Consider the following 14,798-nt stretch of genomic DNA (forward strand, 5'->3'; position numbering starts at 1 on the left):
TCCTCTAGTTGGGTTTGCGCGCTTTCGGGTAGTGCCTCTACAAAGTCGGCTGCCCGCCCCTCCAGGTTCAACGTAAGATGTCGTAACGCCTGTGCGTCCGACCAGCCATTAAGCTCTTTAGCCCCTAAGATATTGCGGGAAAATGCTTTCCATGTAGGGGTCCCCTGGCCGGTGAACACATGCCTTACCTTTGCGTGGAGTAACGCGCTACCTTCCCGTGAAGATGTGAGGGTTCGTACGACTTCTGACACCAATTTGTCGGGGTCGCTGGCCCCCGAAGTCCCTCCATTCTCCGTGCGTATGGCAGGGGCCCCGCCGTGCGCCGACCCCTCGCTCCTCTGCGAGTAGCTGCTGCCGTCGCTGGGCTCATCGCCCGACGGCTCCCCTCCCTGGTCCGTCCCTCCGCGAGCACGTGTGAGAGGCATAGCTTGCCGCCCGCTCTCGTTCACCTGCAAACGCTGCGTTGTCTCTCCACGGCTCACGCGCTATTAAACGAGGGTCAGGGGTCGGAGGGCGAACGATGCTGCCCTCACACTACGCGAGTCCCGGCGGCGACAGACGGAGCGGGGATCTGCGGGCGCACCGACCCCTTCCCCCACACCACGAGCGCACACACCTGCACACACGCGACACCCACTTGTGCGCCGCTCTACGCAGCGCTCACTCAGGTGGCGAACTACTGTGTACACACGCGCACCCACACACGCCGCTCCGCGCACTCCAACTCAACTCACGTTATGATCGCGCACCTGTATCACACACGGAGTGAACCCACGCGACACCCGCTCTCGCGCCGCTCTGCGCAGCGCTCCCCCGAGGCGAGCCGCAGCACTACACTCACCCCTGATTACTCGCGTTATGATCGCGCACCTGTATCGCGCACGGGGTGGCCGCACGCACACACACGCAGCTCCCCACGCGACACACTGCTCAACAAGATCACGCGAGACCACACTTCGCTATTAATGATTTATTATCTGCTACTCGCGAATTGATGCTAAGTCAGTGAGTCTCTGAAAAGAGCCTTTGTGTTGTGCTTTGAGGGCCGAGCTGGGCGTTCAAGCGCGCTCGCCACGAATGCGGCGGGCGAGCTGAATGTCCTTGGGCATGATGATGACGCGCTTGGCATGGATGGCGCACAGGTTGGTGTCCTCGAAGAGCGCGACAAGGTACGCTTCGCTGGCCTCCTGCAGAGCCATGACAGCGGAGCTCTGGAAGCGCAGGTCGGTCTTGAAGTCCTGCGCGATCTCCCTGATGAGGCGCTGGAAGGGCAGTTTGCGGATGAGCAGCTCGGTGGACTTCTGGTAGCGGCGGATCTCGCGCAGAGCGACGGTGCCGGGCCTGTAGCGGTGAGGCTTCTTGAAGCCGCCCGTGGCCGGAGCGCTCTTTCGGGCCGCCTTGGTGGCGAGTTGCTTGCGTGGGGCCTTGCCGCCCGTGGACTTGCGAGCGGTCTGCTTGGTGCGAGCCATGGCTTGGTGTGGGCAAAGATTCTCACAAGCGGGGAGAAGGCGGCTTATGTAGCCCAGAGCGCGCGCTCACTGGTCAGCGGAGTCGTGACGTGCGAAGACGGGGAGCGTGCTGATTGGTTGGCAGCGTGCAATGATCTCGAGTCGTCAACTCTTCTTAATCTACAAAATGTTCACAGTTTGGATCATTTCAGAATGCCGTATCACGATGCAGTAGTACCGTTTGAGCGCCGTCGATGTCTTTAACGGATGTTATTTTCTCAAGCAAACACCTTTCCGAAAACGACTTTACAGTGCTCTGCATGATCTAAATAAAGTGTGAAGAAACTGCACTTCATTGGAAACAGTAATACGTAAAAATGTCGGAAAGAGGTGATCACAGGGATAGATATCTATTCTCTTGGCATTGAGATGATGATCATCAATTATACTGCACGAGTCATCCATGCTAGGCGCTTACTTTTACATATATGTACACGTGCAAAATGTTAGTTCCTGCCCGAAAATACAACCACGAATTAAATATATTGCATTGCAAGGTTTTGGCGCCAAATATCCAATGTAATATCTGAATGGGCTGCAGATGAAATCAATGGACAAACAAGTCCAATAAATGCCTGCTGGTGAATATGATGTGCCATGAATATTGTTATCGCTTTTATTCACGTTGAAACAGGTCAAAATGCGATCGATCTCTCCATTTCAATGAGCGAACAATGTCCCCGCGTGAACCGGGACTTTGTTGGAAGTTTCGTTTTGTACTCCTGCTAGGACTGGTAATAGCACGTTCGGAGAGGTGGGTGGCTCTGAAAAGAGCCTTTGTAATTAATGGTGGAGTCGAGGCTTCACTTGGAGCTTGTGTACTTGGTGACGGCCTTGGTGCCCTCCGACACGGCGTGCTTGGCCAGCTCGCCGGGGAGCAGCAGTCGCACTGCGGTCTGGATCTCCCGAGAGGTGATGGTGGAGCGTTTGTTGTAGTGCGCCAGGCGGGACGCCTCGGAAGCGATGCGCTCAAAGATGTCGTTGACGAACGAGTTCATGATGCTCATTGCCTTGGACGAGATGCCGGTATCGGGGTGCACCTGCTTCATCACCTTGTAGATGTAAATGGCGTAGCTCTCCTTCCTGCGGTGGCGTCGCTTCTTGCCATCCTTGCGCGTAGCCTTGGTCACAGCCTTCTTGGAGCCCTTCTTGGGAGCAGGAACCTTAGCCGGCCCAGCGCTCTTTGATGCGGGAGGATCGGGCATGTCGACGCGTCGTAGGCAGCTTCGGGTCAGTTTACAACAGACGGGAAGCGAATGTGGATGTCGGTCGCGCGTTGAGCTCCTTTTATAGGAGGCGAGATGCAAATCAGAGGATCGTAGTGCGCGGCACTGCTGAGTGGCTCTTTTAGTACCATCCCTCTCCATCAGCCTCCAATGAGAAACGCGGACGCGATGTTCACTTTAATATAGTTTTTACTGCAAAAATGACTTGTGAATATAACACAATGTAATGTCCAAACATGTATATTAGTGAATTGCAGCCATGGCCATTGATTTTGTTTTAAAAAGGATGACTAAAAAACCCAATACAGTATATTGTGTTTTGAGTGTGGGTTTTTTTGTTTCTTACGAAGGATTGTTTCACAACTCGTCTAATACGGCACACGGGCGTTTTATGAACGCAATTTGGATAAATACAAGCGCTCGGTGGAGAAAAATAACTTCGCTGTTGTGCTGTACAGGTGGAGATTAGCATTCCGGCACGCTACGTCAATTAGGACGAGTGTGCTGTAAGATTGTGGCGCCAAATGCTCTACGTAATATCGGAATCGGCTGCAGCTGGAAATTATTCACGCAAAAATACCAGAAATGGGTACTGTATTAATGCGTTCAAGAATTACGCCTTGTTAAATGTGACGTGTCGTGAATATCATGATTTCTTTCATTCATGTGGAAGCAGATGAAGATTCGCCAACTCAACAAGCAAACGTCCACCACGCTCACGAGGAATTGGCGCGCAATAACCCAGGACATGTGCTCCATTTAGAAAGTGTTTGGCAACACTGGCGCAAGCAGTTTCGAAGAGGTGGGTGGCTCTGAAAAGAGCCTTTGGGTTGGCTTAATGTGCGAGAGATGGGCGCTCAGCCTCCGAAGCCGTAGAGAGTGCGGCCCTGGCGCTTGAGGGCGTAGACCATGTGGTGCCACAGCGACGGGGCCGCTCGGCCGAGCCAGGGAGCCGCCCGGCTTCCACCGCCGCACTGCCCCCCATCACCCCCCCCACATAAACACGCACCCGCACCCACGTAGGGCCTCGTGGTCGGGTCACCTACCCTGAGTTTTCACCCGAGGGCCCCCTAGGGGGGTTACCCCACGGTTTCTCAGGGCCAGGGAATTGGACAGGACCCTTCCCAGGCCAAGTAACACTGCGGCGCCGTGGGCGGATTTGAGATCGCACGACCACGGCGAGCTCAGAGAGCCCCGCAGTTAGAAACGCATACAAACACAAACACGGGTCAGCAAGGCAGATAGCTGGGATCAGGACCCGGGACGACTGATTGGTCGAAAGTTCAAAGGCCGGCGGGATCGCAAAAGAGCGGGAAATCCTAGGCTCAGGATTGGTCGAGAGACCAAGGCGGTCGGGACGGGGGCGCCTAGCCTTTGATGTGAATAGTTTAAAAGAAAACGCAGGGGCAGTAGGGAACTCTCTTCTTCTGGAGTTTGGACACGGGGTCAGCGACGAAGGAGTCATCGGGCGAGCCGCTAGATTGTCTGCAGGACGATCTGAGCGCCGCAAGGTCACCAAGGACTACAGACGGTATCGTGTTGCGCGCCTTACAACACCTCAGAGCGGAGGGTAGGATCCGTAGGAGAGGGTTAGTTCGGGGTAAGGACGAGTAGGAAAGCGGTTTAGCAGAGAGCGCAGCATAGAATAGGGCTACACGGCACCAGAGTGTGGGTTAGAAGCGCCTTGCTGTCCCGCACACACACACGGGTGGCTCGGTTGGTTAGCAAGGGCTAATAAAATCTCGAGCGTAGTAACAAAACCGTGTTGTTGGGTGTTTTTGGAACGTGGTATTAGCGTGCACTGCATTCGCGAGTGTGTGGTCGTTGTACGCATAAAGGCCGTGGTCTCTGTACGATTGTGCGGGTACGGAGGTGTGTGCGTTAACGCCCGGGGAGAGCACTTTTGGTGTGTTGGCGTGACTACGCAGCCGTGTGAGAGGAGAATCGTCCTTGTACGATATTTGTGTTGACGTGCACGCGCGAGTGGGGGAGGGGACGAGTCGTCGTGTCGGCGTGTGCCCCGCTTGCGTGCGCTCGTTACTTGCGTAAGCTCTCGGCGTGCGTAATCGGCGTGCCCAAGGTGCGCGATCGTAACGTGGGCGGCCAGCGCGGCGCAGAGCGGCGCAGGAGTGGGTATCGCGTGTGGAGCTGTATGCGTGTGTGCGCGCACGTTCACGACGTGTGTAACACAGGTGCGCGATCCTAACGTGAGTGGTCAGGGTTGGGTGAGTGCCGTGCAGAGCTGTGTGTGGGTGTGCGCGTGCGTGGTTATCCATGCCTGCTACGCGGACCCGCGGTGGAGGGGAATCCTCGGGTGACGGCTCCCACACCCTGGGTGAGGAGCCTAGCGGCGGTTCGCTTAGCAGCGGGGGGGCGATTGATGATGTTAGTCCGGCCGTTAGTATTATCGAGGGAGGGATCTCGGGGGCTAGCGACCCCCACAAATTGGTGTCGGAAGCGGTACGGACCCCCGCGTTACCTCACGCTAAAATAAGACTGATATTTACCGGCCGGGGGGCCCCTTCGTGGAAGGCATTCGCCCGCAATCTCTTAGGGGCCAAGGAAATTAATGGATGGACGGACGCGCAGGCAGTACGTCAACTTAATATGAATCTTGATGGGCGGGCAGCCGATTTTGTAGAAGCGTTACCCGCGAGCGCACAGACACAGCTAGAGGAGCTGATGCGCCGACTCGATCAGCGTTTTGGCACGCGTGACGAGGAGGAAGCAAAATCGGCCTTAGAGGCGCGCCGTCGCCAACCTGGCGAAGATCTCCGTGATTACGCCGAGGATGTGCGCGAGTTAACAAAGATCGCACGCCCGGGGTACGCAACTGAGGTTATTGAGGAACTGGCTGCCGAGAAAATCCAGCGGTACCTGTCTCGCACGGCGTGGTGGCAGCCAGACATGAGCTGCCCACGTCTTCCCTTTAACACCCTTGTCGAGCGCGCACGTAAGTGTGAAAGAATTCACAGCGAACGCGCGCAGCTCCGGGGGCTGGGACGAGAGCGCGCCATTGCGAGCCTGTGTGGTGCCACAGCGACGGGGCCGCTCGGCCGAGCCAGGGAGCCGCCCGGCTTCCACCGCCGCACTGCCCCCCATCACCCCCCCCCACATAAACACGCACCCGCACCCACGTAGGGCCTCGTGGTCGGGTCACCTACCCTGAGTTTTCACCCGAGGGCCCCCTAGGGGGGTTACCCCACGGTTTCTCAGGGCCAGGGAATTGGACAGGACCCTTCCCAGGCCAAGTAACACTGCGGCGCCGTGGGCGGATTTGAGATCGCACGACCATGGCGAGCTCAGAGAGCCCCGCAGTTAGAAACGCATACAAACACAAACACGGGTCAGCAAGGCAGATACCTGGGATCAGGACCCGGGACGACTGATTGGTCGAAAGTTCAAAGGCCGGCGGGATCGCAAAAGAGCGGGAAATCCTAGGCTCAGGATTGGTCGAGAGACCAAGGCGGTCGGGACGGGGGCGCCTAGCCTTTGATGTGAATAGTTTAAAAGAAAACGCAGGGGCAGTAGGGAACTCTCTTCTTCTGGAGTTTGGACACGGGGTCAGCGACGAAGGAGTCATCGGGCGAGCCGCTAGATTGTCTGCAGGACGATCTGAGCGCCGCAAGGTCACCAAGGACTACAGACGGTATCGTGTTGCGCGCCTTACAACACCTCAGAGCGGAGGGTAGGATCCGTAGGAGAGGGTTAGTTCGGGGTAAGGACGAGTAGGAAAGCGGTTTAGCAGAGAGCGCAGCATAGAATAGGGCTACACGGCACCAGAGTGTGGGTTAGAAGCGCCTTGCTGTCCCGCACACACACACGGGTGGCTCGGTTGGTTAGCAAGGGCTAATAAAATCTCGAGCGTAGTAACAAAACCGTGTTGTTGGGTGTTTTTGGAACGTGGTATTAGCGTGCACTGCATTCGCGAGTGTGTGGTCGTTGTACGCATAAAGGCCGTGGTCTCTGTACGATTGTGCGGGTACGGAGGTGTGTGCGTTAACGCCCGGGGAGAGCACTTTTGGTGTGTTGGCGTGACTACGCAGCCGTGTGAGAGGAGAATCGTCCTTGTCCGATATTTGTGTTGACGTGCACGCGCGAGTGGAGGAGTGGGTATCGCGTGTGGAGCTGTATGCGTGTGTGCGCGCACGTTCACGACGTGTGTAACACAGGTGCGCGATCCTAACGTGAGTGGTCAGGGTTGGGTGAGTGCCGTGCAGAGCTGTGTGTGGGTGTGCGCGTGCGTGGTTATCCATGCCTGCTACGCGGACCCGCGGTGGAGGGGAATCCTCGGGTGACGGCTCCCACACCCTGGGTGAGGAGCCTAGCGGCGGTTCGCTTAGCAGCGGGGGGGGCGATTGATGATGTTAGTCCGGCCGTTAGTATTATCGAGGGAGGGATCTCGGGGGCTAGCGACCCCCACAAATTGGTGTCGGAAGCGGTACGGACCCCCGCGTTACCTCACGCTAAAATAAGACTGATATTTACCGGCCGGGGGGCCCCTTCGTGGAAGGCATTCGCCCGCAATCTCTTAGGGGCCAAGGAAATTAATGGATGGACGGACGCGCAGGCAGTACGTCAACTTAATATGAATCTTGATGGGCGGGCAGCCGATTTTGTAGAAGCGTTACCCGCGAGCGCACAGACACAGCTAGAGGAGCTGATGCGCCGACTCGATCAGCGTTTTGGCACGCGTGACGAGGAGGAAGCAAAATCGGCCTTAGAGGCGCGCCGTCGCCAACCTGGCGAAGATCTCCGTGATTACGTCGAGGATGTGCGCGAGTTAACAAAGATCGCACGCCCGGGGTACGCAACTGAGGTTATTGAGGAACTGGCTGCCGAGAAAATCCAGCGGTACCTGTCTCGCACGGCGTGGTGGCAGCCAGACGTGAGCTGCCCACGTCTTCCCTTTAACACCCTTGTCGAGCGCGCACGTAAGTGTGAAAGAATTCACAGCGAACGCGCGCAGCTCCGGGGGCTGGGACGAGAGCGCGCCATTGCGAGCCTGCTCTCGGAAGACGAGGAGGAGGAACAGGAGCTCGCGAGGACGGTAAGGGGCCGGGAAAGAGAACCTCCAGTGTCCCGCGAGACAACCCCGGGATGGGTTGCCGGTATACAAACGGGTATAAAGGATGTCTCCGGCCAGGTAACCCAGGTACGCGAGGAAACGAACAAAAATATGACCCAATTGCAATCCTCCGTTGAGACCATCCGATCTGAAATGGGGGACCTACGCGCCACGGTGGGAGGGTTATCTGGGAGGGTAGCCCGACTAGAGGCGGAGGGTGGACAGCGGCGTAATGGGGGGGGAGGGAGTGGGCGGGGGGCCCACTACGGAGCCGCCCCCCCTCCCCGGGCATGTTATATGTGCGATCGCCGAGGGCATCTAGTGAGAGACTGTCCTGAAATCACCCGAGCTAGGCAGGCGCGGGGGTTAAACTCCAACGCCTCCTAGTGAGCGGACCAACTAGGGGTGCAATCGACGCGGTCCCGATACAAATAGACGGTAATGGTAATAATGGCGAGCGAGTGATCTCCACACAGGTTCCAACAACAACGCCCACGGAAACGGTGACTCCTGGCGACTGGCTACGGGAGCTGGTGGCGGGGATCACGGGGGCCACGTCGCTGGTGGAAGGGGAGGTACACGGAGTGCGTACCCGAATTCTGCTGGACACGGGGGCGGTGGCCTCGCTCGTGAGCGCAGCGCACTGCAGCGCGATCGGGGTCGACGTGCGTCACCTGCAGGCACCGGACCGCGCGCTGCACACGGCGAGCGGAGCCGGAATGGGGCTGCTGGGGAGAGCCACCCTAGAGGTCCGCATAGGAAACCAGGTGTGCACACAGGAATTCTACGTTTCGAGTGTGTTGTGCCACGAGTGCATTGCAGGAACGGACCTCCTGGAAAAGTTGGGACTTAACGTACAGCCCCGGCAACGATGCGCTACGGTAGAGGGCAGCGGGGAGCGGATTCCGTTCCTAGGACAGGAGCCGAATCGCCCACGCTTCACACCCGTGGCCGCTACGCTGGTGTCGGCCGTCACCATCGGGCCTCTCGCCGAGATGCTGGTGCCAGTGGCAACCCTCTCCACCGACCCAACCCACCGACCATCGGGCGAGGTAATGCTGACTCCTCACCCGGAGTTGGCATCGCGATACGGGGTGGTAGGGTCAGCCACACTGGTAAACGCAGATGGGGGCCGGCTGTTTATACGTGTGTTTAACCCACACAGTACCCCGGCAATGATACGACGACGCACCCCTGTAGCCACCGTACACCCCCTGCATGCTCGCCACTCAAACGACTCGGTGTTCGCACTCTGGGCGGAGGACCCTGGCCGCCCCGAGGACAGCCAGGATCTGGCCTGGCGGGTCGGCCCGACCCCCCGAGCCGAGATTGTTCCCCTGCAGGATGCGTTACATGTGCCTTGGGCAGCCTTACCTAAGGGGGAGGCCGATCAGCTGCGCGGGTTATTGCGGGAGTACGCCGACGTGTTCAGTGAGCACGATTCGGACGTGGGCCGGACCGACCTGGTCAAGCACCAAATTGACACAGGTGCAGCCCGACCCATCAAACTCCCCGCATACCGAGTGGGCGCGCCTGAACGGACCCAGATCAAAGAGGCAGTCACGGATATGCTACGCGATAACATAATCCAGCCCTCCGCGAGCCCTTGGTCTGCCCCGGTGGTACTGGTAACGAAAAAGGATGGGTCAACCCGGTTCTGTGTCGATTACCGTAAACTAAATGCAGTCACGCTCGGCGATGCCTTCCCCATACCCCGCATCGACGACACCTTCGACAGTCTCGCAGGATCGCGGTATTTTTCCACCCTCGATCTGGCGTCCGGTTACTGGCAGGTGGAGATGACGGAGGAAGATCGGCCGAAAACCGCATTCACCACCCCGATGGGACTATTCGAGTTTCGAGTACTCCCGTTCGGACTCACCAATGCGCCTGCGACGTTCCAGCGGCTGATGGAGTTGGTGATGCGGGGCTTGCAATGGGAACAGTGCCTGATTTACTTGGACGATGTGATAGTGTTCAGTAGATCTTTGTCTGAGCATTGGTCCAGGCTTCGAGAGGTGTTCCAGCGACTGCGAGCGGCTCATCTCAAGCTCAAGCCACGTAAGTGTTACATCGCACAACGCGAGGTGGGGTACCTCGGGCATCGCGTCAGCGAGGCAGGCGTGCACACCGATCCGGAGAAGGTACGCGCCGTAGTGGAGTGGCCACGGCCAAGGAATCTGACGGAGATCAGATCATTTTTGGGGCTCGCCACCTATTATCGTCGATTTGTAAAGGGATTCAGCGAGATTGCACGCCCTCTCACCCAACTCACCTCCCCTAAGCACCCCTACCAGTGGACGGGGGCCTGCCAGACGGCCTTCACCACTCTCAAAGATCACCTCACCCACGCCCCCACCCTCGCTTTCCCCGATTTTACCACCGATTTTATTTTGGACACCGACGCCTGCAGCAGCGGGCTGGGCGCGGTGTTGTCACAGGTACAGGAGGGGACGGAACGAGTCATCGCGTACGCCAGCCGGACCTTGAGTGGGGCCGAGCTGAACTATTGCGTGACCCGCCAAGAGTTGTACGCCGTGATTTTCGCATGCAAACAGTTCCGGCCGTATTTGTACGGCAGGAGATGTCGCGTACGCACTGACCATTATGCTCTGCAGTTCCTTCTTACATTCAAGGAGCCGCGGGGGCAGATGGCCCGGTGGTTGGCGCAGTTGCAGGAATACAACCTGCAAATCGAGTATCGGGCTGGCCGGACGCATGCAAACGCGGACGCCTTGTCGAGGCGACCCACGGTGTTCGCCGAGACGAGGGCGGAGGAGGCCTGCCCGTGTTTCACGGGGGGACGCTGCCGGCAGGCAACGGACCCCCGAGCGGCCGCGGCCACTGACCCCCCCCAAGCGAGAGAGAGTGCAGTGTGCGCCACAGAGACCCTCGCAGGTGGCACCGAGGATCCCGTCGACCGCCCGGCAAGCGCGGGACCCGCAGCTCGGGACCCGATCGGACGGATCCAGGAGGACGTCGGCTGCGCCTTCCCGGGCCTGAACGACGAGCAGCTGAGACAGACCCAGCAGCGAGATCCGGATCTGGCGGCGGTGGAGGCGGCACTGCGAGAGAAGGAGGATGCACTACCAGGGCCCTGGAGCGGTTTGTATGCCCGGTTGTGTGTGGAAAACGGGGTGGTGAGGGAACTGGCCGACGCTGGGCAGCCTGGGTGCATCTGCGTTCCCGCCCATGTGCGACCCCAACTACTACGACTGGTACACGACCACCCGCTCGGGGGCCATGATGGGGAACGGCGCACCCGGGAGACTCTGCGTCGCCAGTATCTCTGGCCTAAATTAGCGCAAGATGTGGCCGCCTGGGTGCAGGGCTGCCGGGCCTGTCAGCAGTGTGGGCAAAAGCCGGCGAGGTACCAGGTACCCCTGAGGCCGTTCCGAGTCAGTCGGACGAATCAGTTGGTCGGAATCGACCTGCAGGGGCCCTTTCCACGATCCCACCGGGGCAACCGATATATTCTTGTAGCGGTGGAGTACTTCACCCGCTACCCCGTGGCGGTGGCTATCCCGGATAAAACAGCCCTCGTAGTGGCCCGGGCCTTCGTGGAAAACTACGTACTTAAGTGCGGGATCCCCGAACGAGTCATTACCGACCAGGGTAGTGAATTCGAGGCCGAACTATTCCAGGCGCTGTGCCGAGAGTTCGGGATCCAGAAGGACCGAACCACGGCATATCACCCCCAGGCGAACGGGATGGTAGAGAGGATGAACCAGACTCTGGCCGGGAAGCTTAAATGCATGGCGGCCGCGAATCAACAGGACTGGGACGAACACCTCCCCTATGCCCTGTTCGCCTACACCACCGCCGTTCACACATCTACAGGACAGACCCCGTTCCTAATGATGTTTGGTCGCGAGTCTCGCCTGCCCGCAGATCTGCTGTTCGGTGTCCCTCCGCCGCAACGGGAGGAAGGGAGCCACCCCGTGGAGCACTTGCTGGAGACCCTGCGAGGGGCCAGGGGCCGAGCCTACCCGCACGGAGAGGCCGCGCACCAGCGGCAAGAGCAGGGCGCCCGACCCCGTATGGAGCCCCCCTTCTACACTGCGGGCTCCGAGGTGTGGCTGTACACTCCCCGCGTCGGTGCCGGACAGGTGGGGAAGCTGACCACCTACTGGCGAGGACCCTGGATTGTGAGACGGCAGATCTCACCATGGACGGTGCTGATTCAGGGAGGAGAGAGGGGCCGGGAGATGGTGGTCAACATCCGCCGACTGAAGCCGTGGCGAGCAGCCCCCGAGGGGGGGAGCCCCGCCGTCCAAGTACCCCGAAACCCCGGGGTCCCCCCACCCCCCGTGCCCGGGGGCCTCGCGCAGTATATGGGCCCCACGGAGCCCCGGGCTCCGAGGGGCCCCGGGCGGGGCCGGGGGCGACGAGGACGGCAACCCTTAAACCCCACCGCCTCTGAGTTTGTCCCCCAGCCCGCAGGTGCCGGAGACCAAGGGGAGCCGTTGGAATGGAGGAGGAGACCACCGCCGGAGCCCCAGGAGACGGAGCCGCCACCCCCGAGGCCAGCCACAAGGGCCGGGCGAATCCCGCGGACCCCGCGGCGATACCTCGTGGGGGCAACCCAGGCGAGGTGCTCCAGTCAACCCGGGACGGGGACTGGCACCCCGGGGGGCTATGTGGTGCCACAGCGACGGGGCCGCTCGGCCGAGCCAGGGAGCCGCCCGGCTTCCACCGCCGCACTGCCCCCCATCACCCCCCCCACATAAACACGCACCCGCACCCACGTAGGGCCTCGTGGTCGGGTCACCTACCCTGAGTTTTCACCCGAGGGCCCCCTAGGGGGGTTACCCCACGGTTTCTCAGGGCCAGGGAATTGGACAGGACCCTTCCCAGGCCAAGTAACACTGCGGCGCCGTGGGCGGATTTGAGATCGCACGACCACGGCGAGCTCAGAGAGCCCCGCAGTTAGAAACGCATACAAACACAAACACGGGTCAGCAAGGCAGATAGCTGGGATCAGGACCCGGGACGACTGATTGGTCGAAAGTTCAAAGGCCGGCGGGATCGCAAAAGAGCGGGAAATCCTAGGCTCAGGATTGGTCGAGAGACCAAGGCGGTCGGGACGGGGGCGCCTAGCCTTTGATGTGAATAGTTTAAAAGAAAACGCAGGGGCAGTAGGGAACTCTCTTCTTCTGGAGTTTGGACACGGGGTCAGCGACGAAGGAGTCATCGGGCGAGCCGCTAGATTGTCTGCAGGACGATCTGAGCGCCGCAAGGTCACCAAGGACTACAGACGGTATCGTGTTGCGCGCCTTACAACACCTCAGAGCGGAGGGTAGGATCCGTAGGAGAGGGTTAGTTTGGGGTAAGGACGAGTAGGAAAGCGGTTTAGCAGAGAGCGCAGCATAGAATAGGGCTACACGGCACCAGAGTGTGGGTTAGAAGCGCCTTGCTGTCCCGCACACACACACGGGTGGCTCGGTTGGTTAGCAAGGGCTAATAAAATCTCGAGCGTAGTAACAAAACCGTGTTGTTGGGTGTTTTTGGAACGTGGTATTAGCGTGCACTGCATTCGCGAGTGTGTGGTCGTTGTACGCATAAAGGCCGTGGTCTCTGTACGATTGTGCGGGTACGGAGGTGTGTGCGTTAACGCCCGGGGAGAGCACTTTTGGTGTGTTGGCGTGACTACGCAGCCGTGTGAGAGGAGAATCGTCCTTGTACGATATTTGTGTTGACGTGCACGCGCGAGTGGGGGAGGGGACGAGTCGTCGTGTCGGCGTGTGCCCCGCTTGCGTGCGCTCGTTACTTGCGTAAGCTCTCGGCGTGCGTAATCGGCGTGCCCAAGGTGCGCGATCGTAACGTGGGCGGCCAGCGCGGCGCAGAGCGGCGCAGGAGTGGGTATCGCGTGTGGAGCTGTATGCGTGTGTGCGCGCACGTTCACGACGTGTGTAACACAGGTGCGCGATCCTAACGTGAGTGGTCAGGGTTGGGTGAGTGCCGTGCAGAGCTGTGTGTGGGTGTGCGCGTGCGTGGTTATCCATGCCTGCTACGCGGACCCGCGGTGGAGGGGAATCCTCGGGTGACGGCTCCCACACCCTGGGTGAGGAGCCTAGCGGCGGTTCGCTTAGCAGCGGGGGGGCGATTGATGATGTTAGTCCGGCCGTTAGTATTATCGAGGGAGGGATCTCGGGGGCTAGCGACCCCCACAACCACGTCCATGGCGGTGACGGTCTTGCGCTTGGCGTGCTCCGTGTAGGTGACGGCGTCGCGGATGACGTTCTCAAGGAAGACCTTCAGGACGCCGCGGGTCTCCTCGTAGATGAGGCCCGAGATGCGCTTCACACCGCCGCGGCGAGCGAGGCGGCGGATGGCGGGCTTGGTGATGCCCTGGATGTTGTCGCGCAGCACCTTGCGATGGCGTTTTGCGCCTCCCTTGCCGAGCCCCTTACCGCCTTTACCGCGTCCAGACATTGCGACTACTTCTGACAAAGCACGCGAGAGACATGCGCGCTCAGCTTGCAGCAGCAGCCACCTTTATATCCGAAGCGTGGTGACGTCACCGACCACCCCTGCCCTCCGCGATGGCTCCGCCTTAAACCTTCGACATTTAACCTCTGTGACGAAGAAAACCCTCCACCGTCGTCAAAAACACTTCCGTGACATGTACAATATGCGACGTTTTGGGCAATGACCCTTCTTCGAAGCACTCTGTAATGATATTGGCACACCCGCAGCGAACGCGAGAGGAACGCAATCTGTTGCAAGATTGCACGTGGAGTGAATAATCGGTGTAAGGTCTTGTTTTCAAGTGAACAAGATGAACTAACTTTATAATCGTGTGAAACTAAACGGCTTCCAACACAATAGTTGAGTGAACGTCACCAACTAGTTCTCCCAAAGTAAGAAATACATTTATTTTAATAGAGAAGTTTAGATGGTGCACCGCAATGTTTACAAAACAAAAACAAAGTGAAAAGGCGAGAACGAGCGAATGAAGGCAAATTGAGTAAAGCTGTCTGGAATCAATACATT

General features: G+C 59.0%; 3 protein-coding genes across 3 annotated transcripts; all 3 read right to left on the reverse strand.

The window, feature by feature from the left end:
• Positions 1-1,058: 1,058 nt before the first annotated feature.
• LOC144734363 (histone H3-like) lies at positions 1,059-1,469 on the reverse strand. Its single transcript, XM_078616493.1, has one exon. The coding sequence runs from the start codon at positions 1,467-1,469 to the stop codon at positions 1,059-1,061; it is 411 nt and encodes a 136-aa protein (XP_078472619.1).
• A 790-nt stretch (positions 1,470-2,259) lies between these two features.
• LOC144734889 (histone H2B type 3-B) lies at positions 2,260-2,742 on the reverse strand. Its single transcript, XM_078617330.1, has one exon. It carries the CDS (start codon positions 2,711-2,713, stop codon positions 2,312-2,314), a length of 402 nt encoding a protein of 133 aa, XP_078473456.1. The 5' UTR covers positions 2,714-2,742; the 3' UTR covers positions 2,260-2,311.
• Positions 2,743-3,591: 849 nt separating this feature from the next.
• LOC144734364 (histone H4-like) lies at positions 3,592-14,291 on the reverse strand. Its single transcript, XM_078616507.1, has 2 exons — positions 13,974-14,291; positions 3,592-3,627 (listed from the first exon to the last, which is right to left on the reverse strand). Exons 1-2 carry the CDS (start codon positions 14,235-14,237, stop codon positions 3,592-3,594), a joined length of 300 nt encoding a protein of 99 aa, XP_078472633.1. The 5' UTR covers positions 14,238-14,291.
• Between the last annotated feature and the right edge of the window lie 507 nt (positions 14,292-14,798).

Source organism: Lampetra planeri, chromosome 3 (assembly GCF_965212315.1).
Source record: "Lampetra planeri chromosome 3, kcLamPlan1.2.h2, whole genome shotgun sequence".
Lineage (NCBI taxonomy): Eukaryota > Metazoa > Chordata > Hyperoartia > Petromyzontiformes > Petromyzontidae > Lampetra > Lampetra planeri.